Source organism: Doryrhamphus excisus, chromosome 11 (assembly GCF_030265055.1).
Source record: "Doryrhamphus excisus isolate RoL2022-K1 chromosome 11, RoL_Dexc_1.0, whole genome shotgun sequence".
NCBI lineage: Eukaryota > Metazoa > Chordata > Actinopteri > Syngnathiformes > Syngnathidae > Doryrhamphus > Doryrhamphus excisus.
Genome location: NC_080476.1, coordinates 85,582 through 98,832, shown reverse-complemented (window position 1 = coordinate 98,832; position 13,251 = coordinate 85,582). Strand labels below are relative to the sequence as shown.

Genomic DNA, 13,251 nt, shown 5'->3' with positions numbered 1-13,251 from the left:
TGCTTAGAAGTTAGAACAGGGAAAAACGGGGTTCCTCTCTGTACGCACGCGCAGTAGCGTCATACAAAGTACTAAGGCAAAGACGCAACGACAAAGTGTATCCACATAAATCATATTTAATGCCATTTTACACTGCGCAGCTGTTCAAAGGAGAGGACACGTATGTTGGCTATACATTCAGAAACGTTGTGCTCTTATGTTTTATTTCAATTGAATACTGGAGGGGGCGAAATAAAACAAAAGCAAAACATTGTAGGCACGTCCAGCCCCTCTAACGACTGGTGGCTAATTACTGGTGGCTAATGACTGGTGACTAACGACTGTCACTGCAGACGGTTGGATCCAAAACAAAAGACTTTAGTGACACAGATTTGTGCTACTTCCAACAGCTCATGCTCATCGTCTTCTATAAATTACCTTAAATAGTACAGTTACTTACAGCAGTAATAATAATACAAATAATACATTTACAATTCTTGCACCAGCTTGTTAAGATGTCATTGTGCACTTTGGCCGAGGACAGTCGTTATCGATTGTTCACCATCCAGTGTAACCATGAAGGAAAAAGGAGTGAAAGCTCAAGTCGATGCTGCTTTCAAGCATGATTTTAAGAAGGGGGGGGTCAATAGTTTGTGTTTGGTGTCTCCATAAAGTTTAATGAGTGACCAAAACTGTCATTTTTTTTTTTTTACAATTGATACCATTTTAAAATGCTATTTTCATTATAAAACCACAAAATGTGGTCGGGGAGATGATGTAAAACCGGCCAATTTAATAAATGATTCTGATGACCGGATGGTGAATTGAAATGCTAATACAACTTAACATTGTCAAAGGTTTGGCCACGCCTTCTCATTTAATAAGACCAGGAAGCGCGTCCACCCTTCTGATTGGTCCTCCACCTTGGGAGCCACGAGACAGCCGTGAAAAGAAAAAGAGGCAGATACTGTACATAAATTCTATCAAACAAGGTGAAAATAACCTTCAGAAATAGACTTTCTACTGTACAGCTTGGCTGGGCGGTTGGGAAGACGGTGCAGTACGAGTCCACAGGCTTTAGAGGGCGCTGTCCCCTCCCGTGTTTGTGTCCAAGTGGAGTACTCCAGCCTGCATGATAAAAGGCAGCTTATCCAGCACTCCTTCCGGTCCAGCTAGAGAGGAGGAAGCGGTCGAGCCAAGGCGCTTTGCGAGTCTGGAGTCCTTACGAGCTGTCTGAGCCCGCTTCCTGCATGTCCGCCACGGTGACGCCGCCGCCGTTGGTGTGAGCGCACTCGGGCACCTCCCCCGTCACGGCCACACGGATCACCTTGAGCCAACGCTGCTTCAGCTCCTCGCTTTCGGCAGCAAAGTTGTGCACCGACTTGGACTGGCTGAGGCGGAAGCTGGCCTGGGGGTCGGCGGGCCGGATGCTGTCCTCCACCGAGTAGCCCAGCAGAGGGATGCTGCTCTGCGCCTTGACGTCCTGCACATGGCATCGCTCGGTCAGACGTCCGCTTCCACATCCTGCCATACTTTCACTTGCGTGTACCTGAGGAGCTCCGTAGAGGTAGAGCACCAAGCACTCCTTCTCGGGGATGACGCACCACACCTTCTGCCAGGGCTTGTTCTTCTCGCAGTACTGCAGGAAGCCGCACATGATGCTGCTGCCCGTGAACTGACCCGCCTCGATCTGCGCCGGAGACAAGGACACGGTAGGATTACCCGAAGTCATCCCCCGTTAGACCTTTTTACTTTTCCCTGTCCTCAGGGACGTCATATCAGCGTCGGATGATTCCACAGGAGAGGAGAGATTTCTATTTGGAGGATTCGCGACGCATCTTCGAGTGGTCTTGGCTTAAATCTTAAAATAGACCAATCATTAATAATGCATCATGCATGTGTTTTTATTTGGGATAATATATCACGATATCAGTATCCAAATGTGATATCGGTCGATATAAGTATTGGATTTTTTCCCGATCATGAAAACCGGTATTTAAAAAAAGCTGTATCCAACACATATCACGTATCGGAAATTGGTCGGCTTTCAACAAAAAAGCCAATATGATAGATTGATGGATGGATGGATGGATGGATGGATGGATGGATGGATAGATGGATAGATGGATAGATGGATAGATGGATAGATGGATAGATGGATGGATGGATGGATGGATGGATAGATGGATAGATAGATATAGATATGTAGATAGAGAGACAGACAGCCGTCTTTAGCGTCTTTAGCCGCTCTAACGTCCCACTGGTGTCTCCGCTCACCTCCAGGATGCCCTTCTTCTTGCCCTCAGTGATGGTTTCTCCCGTCAGGATGGAGAAGCAATCTCTGCACACTTTGTTCACCCTGTTGCCGTCGTACTCCAGCGGCACCTTGTTGTCGGAGCATTTCCAGCAGACCACCTGAAAGAGAAGGATGCGTGTCGGGAGGACGGGCGCCACGTTCTTGCCTGGACCCGGTATTTGATCTTTTACTGGATTATTATATTATATTTTCTGTGTACCTACAGTACTGTAGTACAGTACAGTACAAACTGTAGAGCAGTCATAGCCTTGTAGTATGCATGCCAGGCCAATAGCGGGCAGCGTCACTTAATAAAGAAACTCTATGTTGCTTGTCTTGGCGGACCAAAACAACTATTAGTTGACAACAAAGTCATGTTGCAACATTTGTGAAATGAGCTTGAGGAAAATGAGAAGAAAATGTATCCACGTACGTAGCCACAAGCTCTGCAGTGGTGTCGCCGCCGCGTGAGGGCGTTGAACGGCTCTTTACATTTCATGCACATGGTCACTTCGTTGTCGCGGATCCAACGAGGAGCGCGTTTCCCCAGCTCGGCGTTCTTGGACAAAGACGAGACAAGAAAGCACACTCAGCATGTTTCATTCACTCAGCCAGGAGCGCACAGGCGGGCGGGAACATCTGCTACCAACCGACACCTCCTCCACGTCCTTGGATGCCGACTTGAATGACTCGTTCTTCTGCTGGAAGATCTCGATGGTCTCTCGGAAAGCCTGGAGCAAGCAAGATCAGAGGAGTGACTGGGCGTGGTGAAGACGTTTGGAGCGATGACGGAGGTGGTGATGCCCCGCCCCCCCCATACCTTGATCCAGCCCGCCTTGTCCTGCTCGGAGCTGCAAGATACAAATAAAGCCAAATCACACCAAGGTCATTAGCTGCGCCCAGGAACATGTATAAGGCACGTCTACGTCTAAAATAGAACAATGCCTTGCTCATGCAGACGACCACTCATCAAAATTCATGAAAAGTCATATCGGTATCGGCTGATATCGGATTGGAAATTAAGAGTTGGACAATATCGCCATATCGCCTTTCAGCAAAAAAGCCAACATCGGCCACCCCGACCGATGGTGTTTTTCCCTCCCCTTCCTGGTGCACACCACAGCTTCCTGGTGCTTCCAGCTTCCTGGTGCACACCACAGCTTCCTGGTGCTTCTAGCTTCCTGGTGCACACCACAGCTTCCTGGTGCTTCTAGCTTCCTGGTGCACACCACAGCTTCCTGGTGCTTCCAGCTTCCTGGTGCACACCACAGCTTCCTGGTGCTTCCAGCTTCCTGGTGCACACCACAGCTTCCTGGTGCTTCCAGCTTCCTGGTGCACACCACAGCTTCCTGGTGCACACCACAGCTTCCTGGTGCTTCCAGCTTCCTGGTGCACACCACAGCTTCCTGGTGCTTCCAGCTTCCTGGTGCACACCACAGCTTCCTGGTGCTTCCAGCTTCCTGGTGCACACCACAGCTTCCTGGTGCTTCCAGCTTCCTGGTGCACACCACAGCTTCCTGGTGCTTCTAGCTTCCTGGTGCACACCACAGCTTCCTGGTGCTTCTAGCTTCCTGGTGCACACCACAGCTTCCTGGTGCACACCACAGCTTCCTGGTGCACACCACAGCTTCCTGGTGCACACCACAGCTTCCTGGTGCTTCTAGCTTCCTGGTGCACACCACAGCTTCCTGGTGCACACCACAGCTTCCTGGTGCACACAACAGCTTCCTGGTGCTTCTAGCTTCCTGGTGCACACCACAGCTTCCTGGTGCACACCACAGCTTCCTGGTGCACACCACAGCTTCCTGGTGCTTCCAGCTTCCTGGTGCACACCACAGCTTCCTGGTGCTTCTAGCTTCCTGGTGCACACCACAGCTTCCTGGTGCTTCCAGCTTCCTGGTGCACACCACAGCTTCCTGGTGCACACCACAGCTTCCTGGTGCTTCCAGCTTCCTGGTGCACACCACAGCTTCCTGGTGCACACCACAGCTTCCTGGTGCTTCTAGCTTCCTGGTGCACACCACAGCTTCCTGGTGCTTCCAGCTTCCTGGTGCACACCACAGCTTCCTGGTGCTTCCAGCTTCCTGGTGCACACCACAGCTTCCTGGTGCACACCACAGCTTCCTGGTGCACACCACAGCTTCCTGGTGCTTCCAGCTTCCTGGTGCTTCCAGCTTCCTGGTGCACACCACAGCCGTGTGCCGTGTTTGTCGAGTTTGTACCTGGCTTGGAGCTCCAGTGTCCTCTCCTTCCCCGAAACCTGGAAGGTGTGAGGGTAGTCCTCGTTGGTGGTTTCCAGGACTTTCATGCCGTCGATGCCGATCCGCGTCCTGACCGTGTACTTGGGTCCACCCAGGCTGAATTTGGGAACGCAGTACAACAGCATGTTGTTGAACTGTTGGGGAGAAGAAAACATGAGGGCGCTTGGTAGGGAACCAGCAGGAGAGAGAAGGTTCGTGTTGGCCACGCCCAAGCAGGACGCCAAGCGTGGCGTCGTTCGGGTCTCACCAAGAAGAGGTATCGCTCCATGGCTGAGGTGTTCCTGGCCGCCAGCTTCAGGATGTGACCTTCTTTGATGAACTCATTAGAGGGATGAACGATGTCCTCCTCCTCGCCGAGCATCTCGTAAATCTCCATCAGTTTCTTCAGGTTCTCCTAAAGGACCACACAACACTTTGCTGTGGGACGCTCGGCTGAAGACTAGCTGGAGAAGATGATTTCATCAGGGCCACTCACAGATTTACGTATGGCGCTGTTGGAGTGAGTTGCTGCCGTGGCGATGATCTCTAAGGATTCTGGACGATACCAACAGACAAGCTGTGGTTAGCTCAAAAGGCTCATTTATGAATCATCTCCTCCATAATTATTTTCTTTGAGTTAGAGACTTCCTAAATGCCACTTCCAGCATTGGTAGAGCCCTCTAGGCATGAGATAGCACCCCTACGGTCACCTTTACACACCATACGATAAAATGAGGCATTTACTAAGACTTGTAAAACGTACTTTCTGAGTCTCGCCGATCGGGGTCGTCTTGCGGAAGCTTCTTCAGGTAGTCTTTGAGGAGCATCTCATAGCGAGGCACCCTCTGCACGGGCTCCAGCATGTGATGTTGAAGCGTAAGGCTGCCGCAAACGTCTTGACTCTGCACAGACGTAAGCACGCTTATGGTCATTTCTGGGTTCCTGGTGGACACGCCTTCCCTGCGGTGCCGTCACCACACCTGTATCTCCTGAATGATGGCCTTGAACGGCGGAGAACGCTCGCTCCACTGTTTCAGCAGCTCCATGGCCTTGTCGAAATTCTTCACGTACTCGGCGTACATCTTGAGGAAGGGCGTGAGCTTCTGCAGGATGTCTCCGATGCGAGGCGTGGATGCCCTGCAGGGAGGCAGAAAGGAGGCCGAGCGCTTCCACGGAGCCCAAGACGTTGGAGGAAAACAGGAAAACAGCCTTTGTGGTAGCTCACCATTCTCCCATCCGCTTCTCCAAGTCTGGCAGCAAAAACTGGCTGTGGAAGGTGTTGATGGAGGAGATGTTGGAGAAGATGTTCTTCACCACATCCACGGGGAATGTTCCTTTGTTTGCCTCCTCCATGAGCTTGGCACAAAATACCTGGGGAGCCGAGCACACGTCGTCACAGCTCTACCTTGACGCTGGTTGCCACGGCGACGCAACAGATGCTGTTGTCTCCTCATCTCACCTGATCCAGCAAGTTCAGTCGAACCACGTAAGCCTTCTCCGTCTGCAGGAGCTCGCTGGCGATCTTGAACAGCTTCTGCTCGTTTGTCTCCTGCAGACCAACGTAACATGCATGAACATCCACACCGGACACTGACCACATTGGCTGGTCGCCATCTTTGTTGATGAATTTGCCCGTCATTCCCGATCCTAACAGGAAGCATGAACACGTATTTCTTCCTCTTTTCTGTGCGTTCTACCAAGAGAACAGGAGTTAGCTTGAGCTAGCTAACAAGGTACACATCACATAAATCAACTGCTACTACTAAACAACAGCTAAAAATAACGTTAGCTTTTATTTCCAAAAGCCCACAAGGCATGCTGGGTAGTTAAGCTGCAACTAAAGTATGAACAGTGAAACATTGGCTGGCAAGAGTATGCTAGCTCGTCCTTGTTTACGTCCCTGATGACCTTATTGACCTTACTGATGACATATTTGCCATCAAGCAAAAACACGACAAAGAGAAAGAGAACCACAGGCTACCCAGCATGCCTTGCGGCGGGGATATATGGCTGTTTTTTGGCATGGGTATGTGTTTGTATGCCCTACAGTACTGCTGGCTACCGTTTCGATGTTAACGTTTTTAAAGAAATATTTTGGCCGATTTCAGACGCTCGGCTGGCCTGATGTGGCCAGCGGGCCGCAGTTTGCCTAGCCCTGTCAATTCATCCAAACAACAAGCTTCAGATGAAGATCCTAGTCAGACACAATGAAGCGTTCAGCAACCATCTTGCTTACCTTGTGTTCGTGTTCCTGCTCCGTGCTCGCCCCGATCTCCTCACTCTCGTGGGAGCTCTCTGAAGGAGTTCTGTGCGCATGCGGACTGGAGTCCTCTCCTGTCCCGTCTGCGCTCCCCATATCTCCATTGACTATCCTCCCGTTTTCACCGTTACACGCCCGTGTCTCCTCCTCCTTGTCCCGCTCCATCTGCCTCAGCACCCCGTTAGCCGTGGGTGTGCGTGCATCCTGCGGGTCGGATGCCACAGAGTCCAGCTCTACCGTGGAGTGGTTCTCCTGGATCTTGGCGGGCTCCGTCAGCCTGTGGGAGGTCCGGTGTGCGGGGCTGCAGTTGGCCGATTTGCCGCTCTGTTTGAGAGGCGAGCTAGCTCTCCTGTTGTCCGTGTTGCTGCCAGAACAGAGGAAACGGCCCAGAGGTGAAAACACACAAAAAAGGAGAAGGTTCAGAGGAGCGCTGGCGCAGGAGCTGCTCGAGCCGGCACGTCGACCAGGAAGTGGGGGAAGAGTAAGCGGAGAGCTTTTGCATGTGAGTGTGGGAGTTAAAAATAAAACGCCACTGACTTCCACACGTCTATCTGTCCTGTGAGGCACAGGAGGTGTGTGTGTGTGTGTGTGCGTGTGCGTGTGCATGGAGGTGCAGTAATGAGGAGGACAGGAGGTGTGTGTGTGCGTGTGTGCGTGTGCGTGTGTGTGTGTGTGTGCGTGTGTGCGTGGAGGTGCAGTAATGAGGAGGACAGGAGCAAGAGATGTAACCTGCTCACTCCCAGAGGTAGAAGCTGGCCTACTTCAACACACCTGTGATGCTAAATCATTTATGACCCTCCGCTTTGGAAACTTGAATGGAACAAAAGTAACTCTTTGCCAAAAATAGATCAACACACACACACATGCACACGCACACGCACACACACACACACACACACGTTGTACATCCTGCAGGCAGAGCAGCTGAGTAACCTCCTGTACATTAGCATCATTTCTCACTGCAAAGACACGATTGGTGCAGATATCAAACCAGCACACAAACGTTATCTCTCATCTTCTCGGCTTTGTCTTCGTGCAGCGTGTCCGGTCGAAACAGGAAGCGTGTACAAATAGAGGAAGAACAACACGCTGGTGCAACACTGCTGGTCCCTGGTGGTGTTTTCACATGAATGAGCTATGGAGTCGTAGCTTGTAGCTAACGTTACATGACGTACGCCAGCTGGCCGGTTTGTGGCCTCGGTGGCCGCCTCCGAGCCTTAAAGTTCCACGTGAACCAGATTAAGACATTAGAAGGCTAATTCTGTTGGCTCTCTCTCGCCTTCCCGGGCCTCCAGAGGGCTAATCCCAGCAGCCCAGCAACGACCCCAGTGAAAAGACACCAGTGGCGTCGATGAACCTCACTTCCACACTCGAAGTTGGAAGATTGAGAATTTGCTGAAAAGAAATGGGACTAAAAATGATTCTCTTGGCTTTTTCTCCAAAAGGGCAGGAGGACGTTCCGGCCGCCCTACTAGAATTCTTCCAACAAGTCCTTGGACAACGTGTCCTACCAACTAGATGATGGTGACGATGAAATGAAGAGAAGATGAGAGATGTTGAGTGATCCATACCTCCTCTTCCTGGTTTTCATGTCCCTACACCGACTGCTCTCCCACAACTGAATGAGGAGCCTGGTTTGCCCGACTCTGCCGCTCAAATCTGCTTTCATCCCCTCGACGGTGATCAACCTGTGAAGGTGCGAGCTAATCTCTCCTGCTTCTCCTCGCCTGAATTACTACCGCTGGCTCGGTCGCAGCTCTTTGATCGCAGGACTTCTGCTTTTCACGTGTTGTAGGAAATGTTGAGAAAGACGACGCTTTTCCGTTTCCGCAATTTCAAGGCGTCAGGTGACGACAGCAGGTGTGCGGCCGCGGTATTACGTACATCCAGGACCAGAACACGGTGTGACAGCATCACGCAGATGCGCTTGTATTTCGTTATGGAATATTCTCATTCATCCGGGTCATTGAATCCATCAAAGACCAGGTCTGACCTGGACCTGGACTGGCATTAGCGGTGCAGTCACAGTTTTAGGCCGGCCTCATGAGTTGTCCATGGCAGGGTCACACCATGGTGTTTATTATTCTTCACAACATTCGTGGTATTGTTATATTGGAGTCCAAAAAGTTGGAAAAACCTTGACGTGGTCCAGTCAGGCAACAGCATAGTCATGGTTTTGCAAGTCTAAGTCAGGTCTCAAGTCATGACGTTTTTTGTTTGCTAATTCATTCGGTGAGGCTCATTCAAAAGGCAAAAATGGAGAAGACCAATCACGTTCATCGAGTACTTTGAATGGGGACACATTTTAGTCAACACATTCACTGAAAAGTATGAAAAGTATTTTCAAATCATCAGACTTCAGTCTTGAGTCACTGATGTCCCAGTCAGGTCTTTGATGATACTGTCAAGTCAAGTCCAAAAACATTCCGAGTCTGACTTGAGTCCATATATAAATATACATTAAATATACATTTTGTACATTAAGTATGCTAAATATAGGTCAATATATGCTAAGCTATTTCAACATAACATCCTCATTTGGCTTTGTACAGTCGGTAAATTGCTTCCAGGCCAATTTCCACAAAGTGGAATTCATATTAATAAATGGATGAAATACATATTTTGCTGGTCGGAGCATAGAAAACCTTGACCTTCTAACACCCCTATAGTCAACTTAATACTCATATGACCTAATATAGTAGACATAATAACTCTCATGTACGCATTGTTCCATGCGGTTGTGGTATCTTTATGTATATGTATATGTATATGTATATGTATATGTATATGTATATGTATACGTATATGTATACGTATACGTATACGTATATGTATAGTATATGTAATGTGTTAGTAGGTGTTGATTGGTGTATTCAAAACCTTGACATGATCTTTCAAAGGTACACGTAGTATTGTAGATAAAGCCCTATTTCTAGCTGTGATTAATTGTGCGAGTTAACTTTACGAGTTAACTGTGGACGAACGTGATGAATGGCGATGAAATGTACGTATTGACAGGCCCGATGCGAAGCACGCCGCGTTGCTGGATGAAGGCTGAGTTCTGGTATATTTTGGACGAGCGCAGCCCGGCTGCGTCCAGGCGGATCCCGGAGAAGCAAAGCCACACAGCAGAAGAGAGGAAAAGGCTCCTTCCTACCTGTTCTCCTCAAATCGGCTGATGAGGTCTGACACTTTGGAGTGTTTGACTCTGACCCTCTCCCGGTTTGCCGCCCCCCTTCCTCCTCCACCTCCCTCCTCCATCCCTGGTCTAAACTGGGGTTTGTGGATGTGAGCCAGAGGGGATGAGAGCTCCGTCACCGGGCTCTGAAGGTGTGCTGGTTTGGGAGGCACTAAAGACAAAATAAAGATGGATTCTACTCAGATGCGAGTCAGCATATTTCTGAAAGGGGCTGAAGCCACTGCAGTGCACATTGAGGGCTGAAGGGGGCGGTACGTGCCCTCTGGCGTCCGCACGCCGCCTGGAAAGACTAGTGAACGGCACAAGGCCGCTCGGAGTAACGTGATTGTGGTGACGGAAGCCAAATATCTAGCATGATTAACTGCACAGTCTCCTGTCTGTCTTATCTGTCTTATCTGCGTTGAATGATTTACCCGAGCAAATACGACAGGAGCAAAGTTCAACGTTCATGTCCATCCCTTTTTTTCTTACCTTCACTTTGCTGAAGGTACTGATTGATGAGGGAAGGGGGTAGGATGGAATGTAATGAGGGATGTGATGATACAGAAAAGGTCCTTTTAGAACCTGGACCGCACGGCCATCATTGTGTACCTGGCGGTTTGGACTGCGACAGCGGCCTCTTGCCAGAACTTCTTCCATTGACGCCTGACCGGATCCTCTCAGCGCTCGCACTTGTTGCTCGAGTCAGACACGCGTGCACGCTGGAGGAGTTACTGTACTTGCATGATGAGCTCCGACCGACAGCTGAAAGACAAGAACAAGAGAAGAGAGGCTTGCCGTTACCATGGTTACACAGTGATACGCATTGGTAACTATTGGAGGCTGGCATTGTCCAAACGGTCTCCAGGGAGGGCCACATGGTGGAAGATGAAAGGATTTGCATTGTACTATAAGTACTACTACAGTACTAAGCAAAACAAAAATGGGAAAAATAGAACAAAAAGGCAAAATATAAACAGAAGAAACTGAAATGTTGATACTAATGAATAACCAAACAAAGCTTTGTCCTTAAATACTAATTTTGCTTTTTTTTCTAAATTGGTTGAAATTTTGTAAAAAGGCAAAACCCCTTAATATGTTTATATATAGACACATTATTTTTCCTCTTAATATTATGACTTTATTCTCCTAACCTCTTCATATTTTGACAACTTCCTCATAATTAGGATTTTATTCTTGTAAAATTTTAACTTTTTGGCCAAACAAATTTTCCCAAAATGACAATTTTATTCATTGTTTTGTTTTTCAAAATATTAAAAGGTTTTTCCAGAAAAATGTGTTTTGTGCTACTTAAATGGCATTATTCTTTTAAAATGACGACTTTTTCTAGTTAGAAAACAACTTTTTTTCTGCCCCCCCGAGCTGCACTTTGGACATCTGTGGCTTAAGGGTTGACGAAGGAAGCATAGTGAGACAACCCAATGAAGATGAACACATTGAGAGTATGCTAAGCTAGCTAAGAAGGTGTACTGACCCACCCTGTCAGTCTTTGTCACGGTCACCAGCATAGCAGCACTGATGTAAAGCAATACAGTATATGTACCTTTAGGCTTGGCTTGTTTGGATAAACACAATGTGCTGGCCTATTTCTAGAAGCTCAATCTTAAAGCCTAAAGCATCCACACCACGGAATGTCAGACAACTATCATTTGGGTCAGTCCCATCACCGAAACCCGCAACGTCTCTGTGCGGAACTGAGTTCTGGTGTGGACAAGGACTTCCATCCATATAATCATTGAGAGGACGTCTTATATTGGGCGTCGTGTATATCCTCGAGCACACTTGTGTTTAATTAGCGCCGGTTTGAGGCTAATTCCTGTGGATATCTTAGGCCGCAGTAGTCTTGTACACCGTAGTGTAATGGAAGTACATTTTCATCTCAGTTGCTGGACCACATCCTAAAAAAGGATGACGAGTTCATGCTTCGTTTTGTTGGCCATAACATCACAGCTTCAGAAAATCTTTTTCTTCAATAATTCAATATGTTGACGTTATTCCTGGAAAATGATAAGATGACATTTCCCTCATAATAAAGTTATTGTCCTAATATTTTGACCTTATTCTGTTTTTTTCTGTTTTCTTGTTAAATTGTATTTTAGAATGTGCCGTTCGGACACCCCTGCACAATGCAGTACAAAGTCCTACACTGTATGTAAATATGTGGCGCTTGCTTGAGAAAAGTTTTTATTTCCTATCTATGCCAAGCTGGTATGTCTGAAACAGGCCAGCCAATCATATAGTTAGCTACTATTTTTATAGGCTGACCGTAATTAAAGACAACAGCGCTTGGTCTGAGTGGAAACAGCCCCACGCTGTGTTTGGGAGTGCGAGTCTAAAAAGGGCTCTCCAAATGACCGATCAATTCCAAAGACGCCCTCAGGAATTTCTCTTACGCTGTGGGCTTCCTCCCACGGTCGCATTAAGAGATCATGAGAACATTTTTTTTTTGCATGTATGACCCCAAATAAGGCGGCGAGCGGCTGCGGACTGTGCTCTAGAAGCTACGTTGCTCTGGAAGGATGGCAGGGGCTGAGCGTGGCCCTGCCCCCGGGGGTTGTTTTTACGTGTCACACGCCAGTCTGGTCTGCAGCTGGAAGGATTCTTTCACCAGAAGCAAAGCAGAGAAAAGCAATTCAGGTCATTTAACATGAAATGCTTCTTATGTGCAGCTAAAGATGGTCTGCTTGGAGCTTTTGGAGCATCTTGCTCTGTTTGGGTGACGAACACAACTAATAAGAGCTCTCAAAGAGGCTGAGATCTTTACAAGAACAATCCTGCTTTGATTGGCCTCCTCGAGCGGCGGCACCAGGAAGGAGCCCCGCTGTCTGGATCTGACTCTTCTTAACTGACGGAGGCTAGAAACCAAAGTGCTGGACAAGTGGCTCTCCGCTGTAAGAAATGATGATTGGAGGGAATATTATGGACTAGACAAGACATGCTTGACCTTGATAGAGGATGTTGAGGCCTTCTACCTTGACAAGCGACCTGAAGATGCATAGTCCATCTCTCCAGGGTGCCAACTAGTGAATCATGCAGCTAACCTCACATTACATTTTGACATTAATGTTCATTATTTGAAATATATATATTTAAGAGTTTTCCTAAAAAAAAACATATTTTTCTTCTGAAGTTGAGCTAATATAACCAAGCAATTTCCATCGTTTATCCATAAAGTCTCAGTAACAGAATATTAATACAATAAAATTAAGGATGCTCCGATGCTGCCGATTCCGATCATCCGGGACTGAAATCGGCCGATACCAATATGGATCACATG

General features: G+C 48.2%; 1 protein-coding gene across 8 annotated transcripts in view; it reads right to left on the bottom strand.

Annotated features, from left to right (window-relative positions):
- Window positions 1-100: 100 nt before the first annotated feature.
- Window positions 101-13,251, bottom strand: part of fgd4a (FYVE, RhoGEF and PH domain containing 4a) — a 32,477-nt gene continuing 19,326 nt past the window's right edge. For 6 of the 8 annotated variants that reach the window (XM_058086839.1, XM_058086841.1, XM_058086844.1 and 3 more), the window contains 16 exons: window positions 10,566-10,718; window positions 9,933-10,125; window positions 6,752-7,139; window positions 5,975-6,064; window positions 5,741-5,886; window positions 5,496-5,652; window positions 5,279-5,417; window positions 5,012-5,070; window positions 4,784-4,930; window positions 4,498-4,670; window positions 3,096-3,126; window positions 2,926-3,006; window positions 2,709-2,834; window positions 2,257-2,394; window positions 1,529-1,669; window positions 101-1,462 (listed from right to left, as the gene is read on the bottom strand). In XM_058086839.1, the coding sequence (XP_057942822.1) occupies window positions 1,202-1,462; window positions 1,529-1,669; window positions 2,257-2,394; window positions 2,709-2,834; window positions 2,926-3,006; window positions 3,096-3,126; window positions 4,498-4,670; window positions 4,784-4,930; window positions 5,012-5,070; window positions 5,279-5,417; window positions 5,496-5,652; window positions 5,741-5,886; window positions 5,975-6,064; window positions 6,752-7,139; window positions 9,933-10,125; window positions 10,566-10,718 (2,423 nt within the window). In that variant the 3' untranslated portion in view covers window positions 101-1,201. Of the gene's footprint in view, window positions 1,463-1,528; window positions 1,670-2,256; window positions 2,395-2,495; window positions 2,835-2,925; window positions 3,007-3,095; window positions 3,127-4,497; window positions 4,671-4,783; window positions 4,931-5,011; window positions 5,071-5,278; window positions 5,418-5,495; window positions 5,653-5,740; window positions 5,887-5,974; window positions 6,065-6,751; window positions 7,140-9,932; window positions 10,126-10,565; window positions 10,719-13,251 lie in introns of those variants that run through there. The other 2 variants (XM_058086840.1, XR_009132054.1) reach the window with 2 other exon arrangements.